The sequence below is a fragment of the Scatophagus argus genome, chromosome 3 (assembly GCF_020382885.2).
Source record: "Scatophagus argus isolate fScaArg1 chromosome 3, fScaArg1.pri, whole genome shotgun sequence".
In the NCBI taxonomy this organism is placed as follows: domain Eukaryota; kingdom Metazoa; phylum Chordata; class Actinopteri; family Scatophagidae; genus Scatophagus; species Scatophagus argus.
This window is the reverse complement of record NC_058495.1, coordinates 23800625-23821590: the sequence shown is the minus strand read 5'-3', so window position 1 is coordinate 23821590 and position 20966 is coordinate 23800625. Positions and strand designations below refer to the sequence as shown.

Here is a 20966-nt window from a genome sequence, read left to right as displayed (position 1 = left end):
ACAGAGTGAAGCAAAAGGAGAACAGATAAAGAAAGACATATTTTTACAAATAGATAAAATAAGTTACCTGCAGTTGGTAAAATGGCTTGGCAGTCTGGGAGATTGTGCTGTAAATACAAAATTACAGTTTCTCCCTCTTAAGCAGCCAACTTTTTCTAACCTTGTGTGAATTCTTCTGGCTGTAAGACTGAAGGATCTGGAAGTGCTCTCCATGGCTCTGGTAATGATGAATTTGCTGTAAAGTGGTGATGGTACACTGTAGAAGTCAGGAGGTCAAAGGTTCTCTTTAGGCTTCATTTACCACACAAACACTCCTGTCCTTCAAACAAGGGCACATTTCTTTTTCTTTTCTTTTCTTTTTTTTTTTTGTTACACTAAATGCTGCGGTTACTCCAGCAGGAGGTAACTCGCAGGCCAGGCGCTGATGCAAGACACTGAAACAGACTTTTACGAGCCTTTTGCCAAAATACCCATCATTTGATTTATTCACTTTCTCCTCCTCTCCTCCCTTTCTCTTTCACCCCTATCTGTGATTATAAGTAAGACATTATAAACGCTTCCATTCCCTTCAGACTAATGCTTCACATACTGTATAGCAGACATTAATATCATCCGCACGGAGATAAGTCGGTTAGATGGAGTGTTTGGCTGTGTGTGTGTGCGTGCGCACCAGAACATGAATGTATACGTGTGAACCTGCATGCACCTGTTTGGACTGTGTGTTCACGTGCGTCTGGAGTTTCATCAGATGAGAAACGAGTTATCTGGCCCACCACCCCCCAGCCCCTCTCCTCACCACATATTAATTACATCAGGCCGGTGATATATGGACAGATTACTGGGTGTAAAACACATTATTTCCTTCTGGAAACAGGCCATAGGAGTGATCCATCAGCCTGTATCATAGTCAGTTTGGGGATCACTACATCATACATGAGCATCCAGCTTTCCTGTCACACTGGGAGGCGCTCCTGTGCACCTTCTGTGTACAACACCGTGCTCACCAGAGAAATGCACTGAGACGCTTTCAAATGCCTAAAACAAACATTTGATTTGGGTTACCTGACAGGGACCTCGTCTGACTGCTCTGACTCAAAACAGAAGCAGAACATTTTAAGCTCTTAGTAAGGAGTTTATTGGACAAACAAACAAGTGGTGCCTCTGAGCATTAAACTCTTGATGGGTGGCACCACTCTTCTCTTCTATGACTACTGACCAGCAGAGAAAATATACAGGCTACGCCCTCTTGAAACTGCTCAAACACGTCTGGCTCCAGATGATTGGACTTTCAGTAGTGTGCTGTCTGCTTCTGGATTTCAAACCCAATCAACATGTGAAAAGCTGAAGCTTGTTGTGAAAAATCACAATGCTGGCATTGAACACATGCCCAAAAACTTGAGTGCCTGTTTAAACTCTTCAAAACGTCAAGAAATGGCTTCAAGCTATGAGAAAAGTGACTTGAAAGTTCGTGCTGTACGTTGACCACCACCCTTGACTCAGGTTTCAAATGCAGGATTTGTCAGCTGCTCTTTGTAAACACACCAGTAAAGGAATCAGCCACCAACCCAAAACGCTGCAGATACAGACAAGGCATCACAATTCAAGGTTACAACTGAGAGAGATTATTTTCATGTGAGTCGTTGTGTCTCGGGGAATATCCCGCAAAGTGTACCTTTAACTACGACCATTATCTTCCTAAACCTCAGCCATGGACCTGTAATCACCTAAACCTAACCATAGCTATGGTGGTGGCAGATCACAAAACAACCATTGATCTGCATTTAAGCAGAAACATCTTGCCAAAGGAGTCGGATCAGAAAATGCTAATGTGAGTAGCTGAGGAAAGCAATGACAAACAGCATGTCATTTAGTTTAGAGGACTTGTTGATGAATTAAGACGCTACCCTCTCAGTTTGCTGCTGTTTTTAGCCACCTTGACTTGGAGGAAACACTCTACACAAAGTGAGCTGAGCACAAACTGGGAGTTTGACCTTATTAGTTGAATGGTTCTTTGTTGCCTCAGCTATTGGAACAGGTTGGCAGGTTTTGCCAGCCTTTATCAGAGCATATTAGCCCTTCGCTGGGCTTCTATTAAACTTAATGAACATTTAAATCCTTTAATGGATTGAAGGGAATTGAGAGCCACAAATTATCAACCAGATGCTCTCTTCTGGTGTTGATAAAGACACCCGCCAATGGAAGTTGAAGAGACGCTTTTGAGACAGCAGCCTCCCCTCTTTGCCTCTCTTCATCTCACTTTGTTCTCTCACCGTGACCGTCTCGCACTCTCCCTCTTCTCTCCTCCTCTGTCTCCCTGTGAATCCCTCTGTCACACAGCCTAACACTTGCTGTGTTCCCGTGTCTGTCTGTAACAGAGGAAAGGAGGCTGTTGCTGCAGAGCCAGATCTCCGTCATTCATCAGTCCCCATGAAGGGAACATCATAGAGATCTCTCTCCGGGAGGGATGCGCCAACACAACCACAACACCAGCCCATTACAGAGCTGTCAAGCGTTGCCTACAACCTCTATCTCCCCGTCTCTCACTCTTTTACTTTATCATCAGCCATCTCAGTGAGGGATCTTCTGCCCCACATGCTAGCAGAGTGGAGAAACATAAATTACCCACCGACGCAGCTTCAGTCACAGAGCATAGCAGAGCAGGCCCAGGGGCTGCTGAACTCTGGCCAGCCCAGCATCAGGTCCTGCTAATGGGTGGAAAAAGCTCAAGAGAGGCCCCTGCTTTCTGAGGCCTCGTCTGCTTCTGGCCACAGCTCAGGAGGACTGGCAGACCCGTCTGTATTGATCTGGTAGCTCCTATATTCCTGTCGACAGCTGGCTAACAAGGCTGATGTCTCAATAAAGACCGGTGCCTTGGGGAGAAAAGGGGGAGCAGCCGGCCAGCCGACAGCAACAAGCAGACAGAGGGAGGGAAAGGTTCAGGCCCTCTCTGGTTGTTTAATGTGCTCCCACAACGCTTCACATACAGGCTTCCCCCCTCAGGATGACACGGGGAACTGTTACTATCGAGCTGGAACTGAGAACGGGTCAGGAGCCAAAGAAAAAAACAATTTAAACAACTACTGAAACTGGTGAGGAGTTAATTTTCTTTTATTGCTTTCAACGTAATCCAAGGAAATAAATTGCAATCGTTTGCTGGCACAACGCAGTCGGTAAACCTGACTTGTTAACGATGATTTTATAGGTTCAAGGTGAGTTCAAGAGCAATTAGTACAAAGCACAGAACACAACCCCTCACAGCCTTTTCCTAGGACCTACCACATCCCCTAATGCTGTGCTTTGTGTTATTGACCGGGAACTGGACAGCTCTAAGTAACTGAGCCAAACAAACAAAAGAAGTGAGTGTACGTGTGGAAGAAACACACTGACAGAAAATGAGGCTGGTGATCTATTTTTGATGCATGAGGCTTACTGATATATTTTGGCCGCTTTGTGTGGTGAGGAGGTGGAAACAGGCAACTCCACCAGTCAATAAAGGGAGCTGAAATATGAGACACCGTAGAGGAAAACATCTCTCCTTATCCGCGAGTCTGCTGAAGTGTCCTCCAGCAAGACAACAAGGACTACACACCTTAGTGAATTCAGCTCTTATTACAATAGCTTAATCTGGTGCAGAAAGGTCTCGCCTCCAGGCTATTAATTATGACAAGTTCTCGTGCATTTCTCTGTCATGTCATGTTACTAAACGTGCGGCAGGTACTCCTCTGACTGAGCTGAGATCAATACAAACAGCAGCATGTGAGCCATCCGTAGCACTGATCAAAATCAAAAGCCTTGCTGTTCTTTTTATTCCTTTCCGCAGAAAAAAATTCAGTCTTTCATTGCACAAAGAGAAAGACTACAGCTCCCTGCAGTGTGTCTCCTTTCAACTTTTCCTTCTTCATTTACTGTTTTTCCTGCGATTTTGTTGCAAATCTTAAAGTAATGGAGAGAAAAAAAAGACAAATCTTTGTTGCTATTCATCCTTCCCTGCCTTTGTTTCCCTCTCTTCCCTCTTGGTCCTCGTGCAGCAGAGGTATGTGGTAATAATCATCCACCTACAGTTTGCTCATTAGCAGCGAGTCCTGCTCTCTGCATGGGTCTTTTCATGTTCCTCAGTGCTAACAACAACCTGAAGGAACGCGCTCTATCCTCGCTGGGAATGCGACGGTGTGAAACAGCATGCAGGAGTCGAATCAGGGCTGCAGACAGGAGTGGGGCTGCTCAGGGAAACCACCACCTCCATACTGGCACATGATTCAGTGCTGAATTCACGACAAATGTGGGCACTGCTGGGTACATCAAGGTTTTGGTCTTCATTTCTTGTCCCCTATGTGTGTTTCAGAACCTGACTGGCAGGACTCCGGGGCCAATAACTTTAATGTGACCATTTTCAGTGCTTCCCCTCTGAATTGTTGCCTTGAAAATGTTATTTCTCTGCTCCTTTCCGAAGAACTTCTAGTGCTGAGGTGATGTTTAGGGTTTATAGCTTCCTCAGACAGAAAGCTTTGGTTCTAGGTTGTGTGTGTCATATTTGTTGAGTCTTTACTGTCAGCCAGAAAAATACTGCTGCCTATGGAAACCCAAACTGTTCAAGAAACAAATGTTACATCATGAAATTAACGTGATAATGTGAATGATGTATTGATGTGTGCGAATGAAGTATAATTACTAATGTTGATCCTATGGAGTAAGAAATGACTAGTTAATACATTCTGAAAAAAAAATTACATGCAGTGGAATATGCCAAATATATAAATTAGTAAATATATATAAAACCATGTGAAAAGTTGGAAAATAATCCAGAATATTTTTACAGCTCAGCTCATTATGATGAAATGTATTTCTGTTCCCAGTTTGTGTTGACTGTTGAGAGTTTGTGATGAAAAATAGTTTTATGAAATAAGGCGGTGACTTTTAAGACAAAAGCTGGGATGAATCAAAAAAACAAAAAACAAAACCTGAATAACATTTCACCGTAGGGCAACCGGAAATTTATGCCACAATTTCGTGGCTCTAATTTTTACATATTCTCTGTATTTATTCATAGTATTATTTATTTCACAAAAACTAACTTATTTATTTCATTTTGAACACAGTGAGCCTCCATATTACCAATGATAATGCTGATAAAAATTATATTACACTTAACTGACTCCACAATTTACATTTTGATGCATAAATATTGATATATTGATATTGATTGATAATTGAAACTTGGTGATTGTCATACTTTATCTCACATTAAAACAGGATTTAAAAAAAATACGTAAATATATATATGATTATTCTTATTCATTTATTCTGCATATATTTTTGTCCTTTTTTCAATAATTTACAGCAGAGATTAACAGGAAAAAGAAAATATAACCGATTTAGATAAACTAAAGGATTGAGTGTTATTGCATGGACTGAGGAAATTCTCCCAAATAATCCATTTAGAAACCTGTCGGATTACCTGAAAATGCAATGTTACAAAAACAGACCATCATACATGAGACATGAAACCTGGTTTACGCAGGACATGCCTGGTAAAGACCTTTTTCTTTTTTTCTTTAAAGTCGCTAATCTCCAACTGCAAATGAAACGTTGGTTGTTAAGCTGAGCTCCACTACATCCCTGCTGGTCTGTTCCTGCTTCCAGTCACTCTGCATAGTAAAGAAAAAAACAGCAGTCTGATTCTATAATAATTACTGTGTCTCTCAGGCACACAATGGATCCACTGCAGTATTCAATATTTCGCACCTTTTACTGAAAAAAAATACACAAACATTTGGTGAGAAGTCAAAATATTAAAGTGGCTTAATACTTTGTGGCTGTCTCATTCCGCTCTGTACACACATACACACACACACACACACACAGCACTCCAATATAAATACATAAATGACAGGATCTGAAGGACACTTGAGTTGTGACGTGGATGTGATGTGGCCCCGTGGCAGCCGAGTGTATCGTCAGTACGTTTGTATGCACCAACGCAAGCTGAATCGGGCTGCAAACAAACAACAGTGAAGGATGAACAAAAACAAAATGGCTGGCCATGGCTCCTGCTCGTATGTCTAAGACAAGTACCAAACTCAGTCGCCGTGTTTATCATGCGAGAGAGAGAGAGTGTGTGTGTGTGTGTGTGTGTGAAGTGAGCTCTGTATGGCTGTGTGAGCAGTTACCGATTCTTGCACCAATTTAATTTCCAGCTCTTCATTCATTCCAGAGGTTATCTCCTCGGTGTACGTGTAATATTTGTAACTGCCCTGGAGTCAAACCACAGCCAAACCAGAGCAGAGAAGAGAAATTGAATTTTCGGCACTATCATTTTTAAACACAATCAGATACCATTTAGATGTCAACTATTTGCTTTGGCTTAATTACAGTTTTGCTCCCTAATCAAAGACAAAGTTGAATGAAAGTTACTTTATTTATTTATTTATTTTTTTGCCAAAAATTGATTTGTTTTCCTTGTGTTCATTTAGATAAATTAGTGTGCGGGATAACAGCAAAATCTAATTTTGGGGAACGTTAGACTCACAGCCCTCTGGTGGCTTTTCTCCTGGCGTGAAAACGTCTTTCTGGGACGAACCCGTGCGAATAGAAATCGGCTGATTCATTCACCTTAATTAAAATGTTAAATAACTCAACGGGACCAACTACATTCTGAGTTTTTCAAGCTGCCCACTTTTCATCTCATGACACAAGAGATAAAAGAGTTTAGAGGAGGCCCAAAAAACGTTTTCACCATTTTGTTCGGAGCTTTAAGTTGTTTGTTTCAAACGGTCAGTCTGACAGGACTCCAGTCAGTTACAGAAAACAATTTCTGAAGACGTTCCGTCAAGGCTTGTGTTAAATGACAAAGGAGTGCGTCACATGATGGTCTAATTCCTGTCTTAAGTGAATTTCCAATTCCAGATGTTCTTAACTTCAGGATCAAAATGACCAGATTTAAAGCTGAAGTAACGTGACAGACGCATAACTGCAACGTCCCGGGTTTAACCGCAGCTGAGGATATCAAATCCCTCTCACACGTCCCGCCTTTCCTCTCAACTGACTGATGATAAAAGCGCCATAAAAAAGGGGCATCCTTAATAAACAAACAAACAACAACAAAAAAATAAACATAAGAAAATAAAACCATCTTCAGTACACAGTAGATCATTTAGGTTGCGTATAATCTATGTACAAAATCAACATTAGTTAAAACAAATAATCTGATTATATTAATTGAAAAGATTTTGCACCGGAGACACTATTTCGCTGTAGTTATTTTATTTTTAGCTTAGCGACTGACTAATAACCAGGAAAGCCTCCCGGCAGTTTAAAGCCGTGAACACACATTCAGACCTGCACACAAATGGTGGACAGCAAAACTTCTAAAAAACGTGACTTTTCGTGGGGAACTCTTGTTCAGGCTCAGGTGTACTCAGTCTTCACTGCGGAGACCAAATTTTAGACTCAGTAAGCGGTGAGGACAGGACGTAAACAAAGTGCGTATTATTAATTACACTGAAGCGTTAATCAGCAAAGGGAAACAATCATCGCAGGAGAAGCTGAATGACTTTGAAGTGCAAAGACACATAAAGATGGAAGAAGGAGGAGGACACTTGACATGGAAGTCGATATGTGAAATTACAGTCCAAACGGGAGCAGGGGGGGACAAGGAAATAAAACCCGACCCACAAATAACACAGGATGTTGAGGGTGGGTTGTAAATGTTGTGGTCACTGAGGTGACGCACACGAGGACGTCGCGTCTGGACCGAGCGTCTGTCTGGCTGCACGGCGGCCCTCGCTTCCTGCTCTGTCTGACCTGAGGCGGCCCGACTCTCCCATCCCGACTTTACACAGCTTATTACAGGATAAGTGGCTGCCCTCACCTCTCCACCGCTGAGGTGATCCCACCTGAACCAAAGCACTGATCTCCCTCTTTTCCCTCCCACTATCTCTTCTTCTTCTTCTTCTTCCTCCTCTTCCTCTTCTTCTTCTTCTGCTTTTTTCCCCTGCAGTGGTAAGCTGAATGCTGCCGTCGGGGCCAAGAGGGCCCTAACGGTCGAATCACTGCTGTCACTCAGCCTCTTGAGACCAGACCTATGTCACGGACCCTGTCTCTCTCTCTCTCTCTCTCTCTCTCTCTCTCTCTCACACACACACACACACACACACACACACACACACACACACACACACACACAAAGAAAGACACCAGGGGAGTTTTGTGGTGTGTGTGTGGCATTAGTTGAACAAGTGACAACAACGGTTTTCCGTCTCATGGTGGAAAGATGAAGGACAGGAGGATGGAAGTAAACAAACCCAAGCTGGGCTTAAGGGAGCAAAGTGTGCTGTGTGCGACAAGAACACACACACACGCACACACACACACACACACACATGCTGTTTAAGACGCTCAAAAAGAAACACACCAGTCAGATTCATGAAGATGTTCACAGCACACACACACGCATACACACACTTTCACGTCACTGCCTAAACCACACAGCAGACACATGCGCTGTTACTGCAGCTGACACGCAACCCGGCCAAATATGAGCAATGTCAAAACGAGTTCACACACACACACACACTCTCTCTCTCTCTCTCTCACACACACACACAAACACAGATGTCATTCAGATTTCATCGAGTTGTTGGGCAGAGCAAACTTTGATGTCATGCTCCAGGTTATAACACATAGCCACGTTGTGTGTGTGTGTGTGTGTGTGTGTGTATGTTCTCTTTTTGTTTGTGTGTGCGTGCATACATTTGATGCGTGTGGGTGTCGTGTGTGGGTCGCCTTGGCTCATTGTCAGGTTGTTTTACAGGAGCTCCACATGTATGAAGTTAATCCGCGCTGTGAGAGAACATGCATTATTTTAACTCTGTCTATTCAAATGAGCACTCACACACACACACACACACACACACACACACACACACACTCTTACCTTCGTTGCTGTTAGTTCCTGCGGTGCCCAGAGCCTGTAGTGATATAGTCCAAAGCAGCATCGCAGCCAGCCCCGGCTCTGAAGCCATGGTGTTCTCCCTCACACCCCGCCAGTCTCCCTCTGCCTCTCTCCCCCTCTCTCCTCTCTAACTCCCTCGCTCTCCCTCTCCCTCTCTGCCACTCGCTGCCTCTCTCTCTCTCTCTTTCTCTTTCACTCTCACTCTCTCTCTCTCCTCTCCCCTCTCCTCCTTCTTCTTTCGTGTCCCAGGGTTGAAACAAGAGCGAGAGCCGGCGCCGAGGAGAGTGTGTGTGGTGTGTGAGGAGTGTGTGTGCGAGGGCTGCGAGCTCATTGGGTTGGAGTTAGAGCCTGCCTCTGTGGCTCGCCTCAGTCTGCCGGCTCTCTCTCTCTCTCTCTCTCTCTCTCTCTCTCACACACACACACACACACACACACACACACACACACATACACACATACATACATACATACATACATACATACACTTTCAGGAGGCAGCCGGAGCTGGGGGGCGGTGGGGGTGGAGGGGGAGGGACAAGCATGTCTGTCAAAGTCTCAGCAGCCAATCAGAGCACAAGATTGTCCGGCGCTGCACACTAAACGCTCTCTCCGTTGCCACACCCTCCTGTCCCACCTGCCTGGCCAAGTCTCACTTTCTGTTTATCTCTCTGGGTCATGAGCTGGCACACTGCAGCTCCCCCCCCTCTGTTATTTATCCTCATTTGTCATTGGCTCGCTTCTCACACACACACACACACACACACACACACACACACACACACACACACACACACACACACACACACACACACGCTCACCTACCCATTGGCAAATATCTGACTGATGGGATGAACTGAAAACAGCAGCATGTCTGCAAGGCTCAAGGACAATGATCGGTTATTGATCTCCTGTATTGTGATCATAAGGCTATTATCTACAGTATGTCCAAGCACACAAGAGTGTGTCCTCACGTGTGTGTGTGTGCATGTGTGTGTGTGTGTGCGCCTGTTATTCAAGGTCTATGATCATATATTGATTCATGTGATGGTGGAAAACTCTGCACATGTGCCAGATGTGCCACATCACAGCACCTGTCCTCATCAATTGGCTTTCCGGTGTGGTCACACACACACACACACACACACACACACACACACACACACACACACACACACTGCTGCAAAGTGACCTGAGCTGTGGTGAAGTGAAATCATTAAGTAACACAACAACAGTTTATAGAGCTGATGGGAAGAGATTTGTAGTCAATGTTAATCTTACACTGATGTAAAACTAATAATTGTGTTCACAGCTGACCAAACTGTTCTGTTCTCCTGATCAAAGTCATGCGAAACGATCAAAAACTCCACAGCAGCCACTGAAGGGACCTCGAGCCGAGACCGCGTCCTCGACTGCTGTTTCCAAGGTGAACGATGAAGGGAGCTCAACAGTAATCTGCTGTACAGTTACAGTAATGTGCAGAAGAATACTTTTGTTTGCTAATAATATTATTTTGTATCACTGATACAACTACTGATATTACTACTGCTGTTGTTACTTTTGGTACTGCTACTGCTCCAATACTAGTAGTATTAATAATAGCCAAACTGATAAGATGGGATGTGTAAAATTATTTGTCATATTACTTCTACTGCTATTACTACTGCTAATACAACTCATTATTCATACAGTATTACTGTAGTAATCATGTATTTGTTTCTGCCACTATCCCAACTACAGCTACTACTACTACTAGTAATAACAAGAAGAATAAAAAATAAGAACAATACTGTTTTGTTATTAATAGTGTCATTTATATTTAGCTGGCACCATAACTTCCTCTACCTGATATTAATGTTACTACTGCTGCTACTACAACTACTGCATATTGTTATTTGAACTACTACTTCCATAAATACTATTACTTCCAAAACCAGTGGTACAAAGACAAAATATTATTACTACTGCTACTACTACTAAATAAAAATAATAACAACAATAGTAACAATAATAATAATGCATCTTTTATTAATTCTAATAATACAATACTGATCACTAAGAGGGTTATTGTACTTTGTGCAAGCTAATTTAAAAGCCTCGCCAGTATTACCAGTACTACTATTGATAATAATAATAGTAATAATAATTTATTTATTAGGTTTTGATATACCACCTACAATTGTAAAATGTGTTAAATAATTTTGTGAGTTCAGCTCAGTCACTGTCTCAAGCCGTGACTGTGGTCTAATGAGTCCATGGTGTGTCACAGCCCCGCTCAGCGGTCTGCCATGCCGGGTTTCCCAACTGAACCGTATGCCCTGTAAGCCCCGGGACATGGTGGCACAACACTGTCGCCGCTCGGCCGCCATCGAGACGAGGCCGCTGCTGCCGCTGAAGCAGCAGGCGTACAACAAGAGGACAAAGAGTTGTATCCCCCCCACACACAAAATATTTAGGACTGTAAGTAAGGGACGTCCCTGAATACTGAGTGTGAGCCTACATGCAGCTGGCCTGCTGAGTGAAGGAGATGGAGGGTTAGTTTAGATGAGCAGTCCAGGCCAAATTGAGGCAAAGCTGCGCCTGCCAAACCCCTTCCCCTCCGCCCCCACCAGGCCTGGAGACACAGGGCTTTCTGTGTGAGTTTATAATGCTTCCTCCACGGATATGTATAGGGTGAGCCTTGTGCCTACGTGCCATGTCTAGATAAAACACGGAGCGAGCAGAACACACACGCGTAAACACACAAAAGCAGGGTCACGCATCATATTCGGTCATAGTCTCTGTAGCTGTTTTGTCCCTGATCTGCAAGTGTGTGTTCATGTGTGAGGCTCCGTTGCTTTGCCACTAGGCTGCACTGTCAGTCTGCCTGTCTAATAGGCTGCACGCCTGCGAGGACAACAACAACGCTGTCATCTTCAGCCCGACGCTCCGATCTTTCAAGTGCAGGGGACAGGGGCTTTGTAAGGACAAGGCTGGCAAAAGGAGTTCAAACACAGAGAAATTAAATCTACTGTGTTTCTATAACAATGAAGAGCATTTAAAAAAAAACATTTATGTCGGAAGGACTTTCCATTAAGATGCACAGACAGGATCCTTCTCGCCATAAAAAATGGATACAAAATGTTGCTTCTCTGTTTTTACACTCAGATTTGTTCTCTTGTATTGTATTGAACCGGAAAATAGATCTGTATCCCCCCCAACTAAAATCACACTGACTGCTGTCTCAGTCACCTTTCGCATCCCTGGTAATTGATTCCCGATGCAGAGACACATCAGTGTGACATCTCAGTTTAGGCAGCTGTGGAAAGTCTTGTCTCATTTCGAGGTGGTGGAAAATCTCCACGTTCAAAATAAAACATCCAAGAGAGTGTGAGTAATACGACTCCGAGGCACAGGTATTGTAATAATATTAACGTCTCAGAATATGAACATGAATATAAATGTGGACACAAAGAAGAGTAATGCCAACACTGTAGGGTCATTTTGTCCTTTTACCATAATTGAAGCAGTGTGAGGGAGGGAAATGTGTGATAGATGTGTTATTATATACATAGAATGAACCCTCACACACACACACACACACACACACACAGAGGCAACCTCATTAAAATGGCTCCCCATAGCTCCTTGCTCTCACACACACTGATTCTTTAGGAAGCCTTGTTGTCGCATACTCATACACTATATGCATCTGCCATAATGAGAAAATTTACTAATGACTCCGACGAAGCAGCAGCAAAGAAAGGAGTCCCCTGCATGTGTGTGTGTGTGTGTGTGTGTGTGTGGGTGGGTGCGTGGGTCCGTGTTGGACCACCTCGTGACTGGAATTTAAATAAGTCCACCTGGGTTTACCTGGAGGGTCTGTGGGCAGCAGTTGGCATTAAAACATTAAGGTGTGTGTGGCTGTATACATGACTCTGTGTGTGTGTGTGTGTGTGTGTGTGTGTGTGAGCGAGCAGATGGCGGGGGTCAGTGCGTGCCTACTGTTGTGGGGCTTGTTGGTGTGTGTTGGCTAAATATAGCGCAGCGGTGACAGAGCTGCTCAGAGCACAGTCGCTGACTCTGTCGTCACTCTCGCTTTAATTCTTTGATCAGTTGGGCTCTCGTTCATTTCACCTCGCTGTAATCGAGTCGCTTCAAAGCAAGTGAATTCATTTCAGGTAAATTAATTTCAACCATAAACTAACCAGCCGCAGAACAACGTGCAAAAAATGTCATTTCACAAGTGACAAGTGTTATCATCATCAGTAAAAAATAATAATTGCATTTTATCACAAAAAGCATTTTCCTCATCACTTCGTCCTTTAACTACACAGTAAAATTTACCCGGACATGCTTCAATACATGCTTATGTAGAGGCAGGACCTTTTATTTAATTTTATTTGAAACAGGCTTAAATTAGAAACACTCCTTTATGTGAAATTTCCCCTATGTTAGTTTCTGTAATAATCTTGTTTCTGTTTTGATCCCATTTGTTGTTAAAGTTGAGCTGAAAAGAAAATTGTTTAGATCACATCCATGGTCATATTGTGGTCGTATTTTTATATCAAAATCCAATTATGTCTCCAAGTAAAATAAAATATTAAATTATCTTGCGTTAGCTTGAACCAACTAATTTCTACCAATAACATCATAGCATCCACCCATCAATCAATCTTCAACATTCAGCAGCGCGGAGCTAAGACTTCATGTACGCCGTGAGCACTTTGAGCAACTTTATGATTTATTTCACTGATGTTGATGAAACTACATCATTTTTATGGAAAAAATACTTTCTGGCTTTCCCCCTGATGCCCTGTGGCTGCTGTACCTGAACTTTCCTGATGAAGAGATGACTGTGCTTGTTGTTGAAGTCGCCGCCAACTGCTGCTAACTTCTGCTGACTGCTGCTAACTTCTGCTGGCTGCTGCTAACTGCTGCTAACTTCTGCTGACTGCTGCTAACTTCTGCTGATTGCTGCTAACTTCTGCTAACTTCTGCCAACTGCTACTAACTTCTGCTAACTTCTGCTGACTGCTGTTAACTTCTGCTGACTGTTGCTGACTGCTGTTAACTTCTGCTGGCTGCTGCTAACTTCTGCTGGCTGCTGCTAACTGCTGCTAACTTCTGCTGACTGCTGCTAACTTCTGCCAACTGCTGCTAACTGCTGCTAACTTCTGCTAACTGCTGCTAACTTCTGCCAGCTGCTGCTAACTGCTCAGGTGTCAGATAACGCGGGTGAACAGCGGCCAAACGCAGGCTCTGAGCTGAACTGAGCCTATCCCTGACTTCACAGGGCTTTTCGTTTTCTTTATGTGAAATACCTGCAAGTGGGCAGTCGTGGATCAGCGGTTAGGTTCGATTCCCCGTACCGGTGGAATGGCTGAGGTACCCCCACTGCTCCCCGGGCGCTGCACGCGGTCGCCCACTGCCCCGGGTTTGCTGTGTGTGTGTGCACGTCACTTGGGTGGGTTAAATGCAGAGCACGAATTTCGTTGGAGTGAGTTCCCTCCAATGACAAAATATGTCACTTTCATCTTTCTTTCACTTTCAAGAGTTAAGCTTCACTGGTGTAACTTAACAGTAATTAGAAGACAACAAAAGTCATTAATTGGTGAGTGAAAACAAAGATAAAATAAGACAAATTCAGAGCACAAGATGAAACCAGTGCTGCACAAAGTATATGATGCTGGTTTTACCGCCATGATAGCCTTTATTGTACAGGCTATTCAACTACTACATCCTCCACGAAAGTGACTGCTCACAAAGTCACAAAGTCAGACATCCAAATCATCTAAGACTCTCGTCTAATCTTCCTCTCATCTGGATAACTTGTTTGATCAGCACCACGACACTCTACTGCACCAGCTTTCACTCCAATATCCTGACAAATTCGACTTCTTCTGGATAATAATCTTCAACCCTCCTCCCCCTCCTCCTCCACCCGTCTCTGGCTACAGCAACGGACAAACACTCAGACCCTGAAACTATTTCTGACTGAAAAGACCTTTTTACATCTCCTCAATCTGTTTTGCTTGTCATCGCCCAATCCTCTGCTCCCCTTCCAACATGGAGGTCAGCGAACTCTTATCAGGGTGCTGCAGCTTACACAGCTGAGGGTCAGAGGTGCTGCACTTTACAGGTAGCCTCACAGAGACGGGCTTTGTGACTCACGACAGGCTGCAGAGACTAGAGGGTAAAATACACCGGAACAGGCAGGACTTCATGCAACAATATCAGACTGGCGGACAGTGGATAATAGTCATTAAACATTTTTACAGATAAAATCTTTGACGTTGCAGACTTTGCCAAAATCCAGGATAAGCATTCAAAAGCAACGTCAAGGAAAGAAGTTATAAGTCAGAGTACTACAAAAATCCACTGCACCTTTATCCATGTGTGCATCCATCTGCTGTTGGCGCCCGTTTCAGAGAATATCAAGAACTTACAGACCAATGAGTGGCGTTGGTGTTTGTTGTTTGTTTGTTTCCGGGAGCTTCTGTGGTGTCACTCCACCACACTGCTCCACCAGCCTTCAGATTCAACACAAAGCTTGCTTTCATTTCACTTTCAAATTTGACTGATTTTTAGCCACTAACAGCTAATAGATCATTTTATCTACTGACACTTTCTGCAATTACACACTGACGGTTTGTAGGCCCACAGCATGTCTGCGTCCTGGGTTTGGGTTTGTGTCAGACTTACTTCCAGATTTAGCAAGAATTCCAGTGAGTTTTTTTTCTCCAGAGTCATTTTTACTCGGCCTCAAGGTGCTTTGAATGCCGCACCCTCCTCCACACTGATTGGCAGTATATTGTTATCAGTCACTGACTATGTATAAAAACAGCATGACATGAGAGCTCCCCAAAAGTGAAAAGTCAGCAACCTACATAACGCCTTCCTTCGTGTAGTTTCTGAGAGACGTTTATGTTATGTTATGAGCCTGTGGTCACTGTGCCCAGGCTTAGGGATCTTAATTCAATTCAATTCTAATTCAACAGCAACACAAGTGTTTACTGAAACAGGAAACACCAATCCTGTAATTAAAGTGTAGTGTAGTAAAGATCTGATTTGAAAGCAAAAAAAAAGGAGTTTTTAAGCTCTGAAATTTCTCAGTGAGTGCTCCGTTACACATACAGTATACCTCCATGATGTAATGCAATTGTGTGTGTGTGTGTTACATTAAAAGTTGCCTGGAAAATCAAATCCTTGCATTGCAATATTAGTTTCCATCACTGAACACAGGACTACAAGAAACCCAATCAGTGCTGCCAACCAGCTTCAGAAAAGACCAGATGGAGAAGCTGAGCTGTCTGGTCCAACAAAGTGCCTTTTTTGTCTGTTCAGAGGACCTTTCACCAGCTTTCAGTTACATTAATGCTAATCGTGATGTTCGTTGAGGGATTTAAATCGTCTCTTTTAAGTTGCCTCCTTCAAGCAAATCTTTTCATGGGCAACCACTTCAACCTGACCGTGCAGCCCTGAGACATCTCAAAGAGCAATCAGGTCCGCAGGATTTAATGAGCCTCCATTTCAGCTCAGACTTTTGCAGTCTTCTGCTGCTAAGCTGTGATGCTCCTTGTGAATTCTGCTTTGGGGCCAAACAGAATCCAAACGTAAGCTGTCACAAGTGCCTGTCTAGCCAACCTTGACGCACAGCTAAAGTGCATTTCCACAAAGCCACGTCATCTGCGGTGAAATCAAGTTGTGTCAGACAAGACTACAAGACATCCCAAAGCCTGATTAGTATGTTATGCTTTGAGTAAGGAGTGCTGATTATTCAGTCTAATTTACCTGCATATGTTACTGATTGCTGCTTCACTGAGTTTTTTTTCCTCCTTTCTTGTCCACAAGCTCGAGACCCTGCTGCTGCTGCTGCTTGTTTCACCAAAATTATAGATCCTGCTGATTAAATATGTGACATGCTTGTGTTACTGGTGTACACAACCAAACCTACACAATATGGACTAATGTATTGGGTCACCTGATCATTACGCTAACAAGCCAGCTTTGCAGCTCTAACAGCTTTCACTCTTCTGTGAAGGCTTTCCACAACATGTTGGAGTGTTTCTGTGGGAATTTTCACCCATTCATGCAGTCGAGCATTTGTGAGGTCACACACTGATGTTGGACCAAAAGGCCTGGCTCACAATCTCCGTTCCAGTTCATCCCAAAGGTGTTGGATGGGGTTGAGGTCAGGACTCTGTGTGGGCCAGTCAAGTTCTTCCACACCAAACTCATCCAACCCTGTCTTTATGGAGCTTTGCTTTGTGCACTGGGGCACAGTCATGCTGGAATAGAAAAGAGCCTTCAACAAACTGTTGGAAGCATAGCATTGCCCAAAATGTCTTGGTATGCTGAAGCATTAAGACTTCCCTTCACTGGAAGTCAGGGGCCGAGCCCAACCCCTGAAAAACAGCCCCATCCCAATACTTTTGTCTATGCAGTGTATCAATAATTTAATCCTGTAAGATGTTTTATCATCAAATGCGGGGCTCTGCCTTTGAGGATAACACTCAGCTTTATCCTTGAGAGGTGTTGAAGGGCACCATTCTAAAGAATACGCTTGTGAAGTTATTTTATCTTCTCTCAATTTTATTTTCAGTGTCTTCACCGGGTAAGTAGCAACACAGACACTTCACCCTGAAACTTTTATAGTGCTGATGTTAATAGCGTTTTATTTCTCATTTCTTACCTCTGACACTTGAAATCCCCATAAGACAGGGTCCTTCACTGGGTTGCTGGGCTCAGGCGGGGTGAGGAGGTTGGAGTCAATGTGTCTTTTTGGGATTTTTATACTTGTAAGATGTGCTGTATTTGTTTCTCAAGCATTATGTGTTGGTAATATGTGTGACAGAAACATTTAGTTTGTTCATGGCATTTTGTATTTGTTAGTAGAGCATTTGTGTGACATGTTTTGTTTGTTTGTTAAGTGTTGGCAGGAAATTAGTTCCATATGCATCTCACAAGCCCAAATGTGGCATCTTCTGCATTTATAATCAATAAATAAACACAACCATGTAAAACCAAACAAGCAAAAAAACAAAACAATACAATGAGACTGTGCGTCCCATCTGCACAGTGCAGCATAGATCATGATGACAGAGGAAGAATCAATGGCCCCCATGGACCTGTTTTTGGTGCAAGTTTGGAAGGGACTGGAGGACCAGCAGGACACACAAACAGACAAACACACACACAAATCCTTCTTGTATCATAGTAACAATGCTTATAAAAGAGGAACAAAAAGACTTGGAGTATACGCTCGATTCAAGGACCCTGACCCCATATTTCACACCTTTAATACATCAATGAGTGAGTGGCAGTAAAACGAAAACCAGATGAAGATGGTTCATATGCACTCAGGTCCTTTTTATTTAAGTGAAACAAGCAGTTTAGAGTAAACTGGCCAATTGTTGTATAATTTATTTATTTGGTTGTTTTTTTTTTCAAGACAAGCCAAGAGCAGCAGGGACCGTGAGAGAGTCTTAATCAGGAACAACATCAATAACGAGGTCACACTTCCTGTATGTGAGTGCCTGCATGAGAAACTGTACTTTCACTCGTTTGTGTGTGCGCACGTGTGTGTATCTGTGTACTTCTGAGAAAAACAGAGAGTGTGTGTGTGCGCAACAGAAAGAGAAAGAGGAGCTTTGAGGGGTCAGTGTTGTTGTTGTGCTAATACAATTTAGTCCTAATTAGCGGCCTGCCTCTGAGCCTCGAGTGTCCTCTCACAATACACACCATTTCCTAACAATCAATTTCCATGAAAACAAGAATTAGCCCTGAGACTACAACGTGATGACCCGAAGTCTTTGTTGTTGTTGTTGTGTTTAATGGTTGTTGTTTTTTTCCTGTTTTATGTTTGTCGTGAACATGACATTTCAGAATAACATCCCAAAAGACGAATAGCCAAAAGTGATGAGTTGTCTTGTATCTTGTCTCCAAGAAAGCTTGTCTTGACTTGTTTGGAAACCCCGAGAGTTGACAGATTGACAGGGACTGCCCCACTGAGACCCTGTCAGACAGAGTGTGTGTGTGTGTGTGTGTGTGTGTGTGTCCCTCTGCATGTGTGTTAGTGAGGGTCACAGAGCGCCAGTGTGACACGTGGCTTGTTGTATCTGAAAAAGAAAAATGAGGGAGAAACTGAAGACCATAATAAAAATGCTGGTCTTGACGTTTATCCTGGTGAAAGACCTCAGTCACATTTATTAAAAGGAAGGCATGATGGGTCAAATCTGTCCGATCAGAATACAAATTGACTTTGTAAATATTGTTAGAGATTTCACATTGCAAACAAATGGACACCCCTCATCTCAACCTCACAAGCTGAAGTCCTCAAGGTTGGAGCTGGTTTGGTTTGGAACATAATTAGGAATGTTATCTTCCTGTTCTGTCAATGGATCTCCCTTCATCCCACACATTTAAAGGAATATTTAACACCAGACGTCTGTGAGTTAAGTACAGAACTCTGTGATCAGGCTTAGCATTCAGACCAAAAGCAGGGGGGCGCAGCTGGCTCGGTGCTCTCCAAACAACCTTCCAACATCTCTGAAGCTCATGAAGGTTTACAGCCTTTACAAGCACGATTGTACCAAACCTGGCAAAGAGACGCAGTTTACCCAGAGGTTTACCCCAAACCAGTACATTCAACATTTTAGTTTGTGCACAAATTAGAGATCGAGTTTTAGAAGGTTCAGGATTTAATTACTGAGCTTCAATGGTGCGTGATATCTTTTCACTTTGGACAGAGCTTCTTGTTTCTGTTTCCTCACATTTCCAGTCTTTATACTGAGCAGCACTAATCTACTGTGACTATAAGAAAACACATGCAAATTAAGAAAACATTTTCATCAGTTTGACAACAAATGCACAACATCTAGGAAAAGCTGATATCATACTGAATGTTGTCATAACCAGATGGCCATAATTACAAAATAAAACACAAGGGTTTTTTTTCCTTTTCTTTCTTTCTTTCTTTCTTTCTCCTGTATTTTTTTTGATTAACAACATCAATGACTGACCCTCCATGTTTCCTGGGGAAAGTATCATCACCTGTATTGGCTCACCTTAACAAGTAAATGTGACAAGGAGGCACAGGACTAAGTGAAACACTGTCCTGTACTACTTGTTCTTGTGCTTTCTTCTTCTTAGTTTCTGTCTTTGTGCCCTTGCTCTCTGCAAAACGCATCGTGACAAGCTTGTTAGTTTAAAGACCTCAATAAATAACACTGACCTACACGGTGCACAGACGTAAGGTCATATGGGAGGAAGAACTGGGAATGGATATTTTTTGACTGGAGATTATGCTTACAATACATGAAAATATTTGTATTTAAATGAAAATGCACTGAGCAGTCGTGGCAGCAGCAGTTGGAAAGAACCTGGAAGCTTAACACCCTTGTGGTTAGGGAGCTTGTGAGGCTTGTATAAGTCACAGGTACAATTACAGCAAAGGTCAGACTGTGGCCTGTTAACCCCAGTACGGGATCATTAACTGAGTCTGGGATCAAAACTCAGAGGCCTAAAGTGTACATTTATTTTGTTACAGGGAACAGATTATAATGAGGCCAGACATTTTTTTCCTCTTTGAAATAACTTGTGCTGCAGCAGTAGGTGCAGGGACAGCAGATGTTTGTTGTTCCATTTTCCTTTGTCTTCCTCTGTGGCTCACTTGTTTTTATTTTTATAAACACAACCAGGATGCTTCACTTATTTATTTTAAACAAAGCTGTCTTGGATTTTAAGGTGGGTTAAATGCTTCTCTGCTGGACTTCAGAACTTTAAAATAGATGCTTTAGGAAGTCTGTTGCACTTTGAAGTGAAACAATTAAAAATCTTTCAAATTGTGTACAAGGCACACTAACCAGGACTTTCTTACTGCAGTTACTGGAGCTACGGCAAACAGCAAACACATGACAACAAATGACAACAAATGCATGTCAAGTAAGGATTGAAATCCATGAAGCAGGTTGAGGAAGGATGTAAATCACACCACATGGCAGCGTCTGAGTGACGGAGGTGAGAGAGAACACACTGA

General features: G+C 43.1%; 1 protein-coding gene across 4 annotated transcripts in view; it reads right to left on the bottom strand.

The window, feature by feature from the left end:
* The window catches only part of epha8 (eph receptor A8), an 81121-nt gene extending 72076 nt beyond the window's left edge, over positions 1 to 9045 (bottom strand). For all 4 annotated transcript variants that reach the window (XM_046384870.1, XM_046384871.1, XM_046384872.1 and 1 more), the window contains exon 1: positions 8933 to 9045. In XM_046384870.1, coding sequence (XP_046240826.1) covers positions 8933 to 9020 — 88 coding nt within the window. In that variant the 5' untranslated portion in view covers positions 9021 to 9045. The remainder of the gene's footprint in view (positions 1 to 8932) is intronic.
* Between the last annotated feature and the right edge of the window lie 11921 nt (positions 9046 to 20966).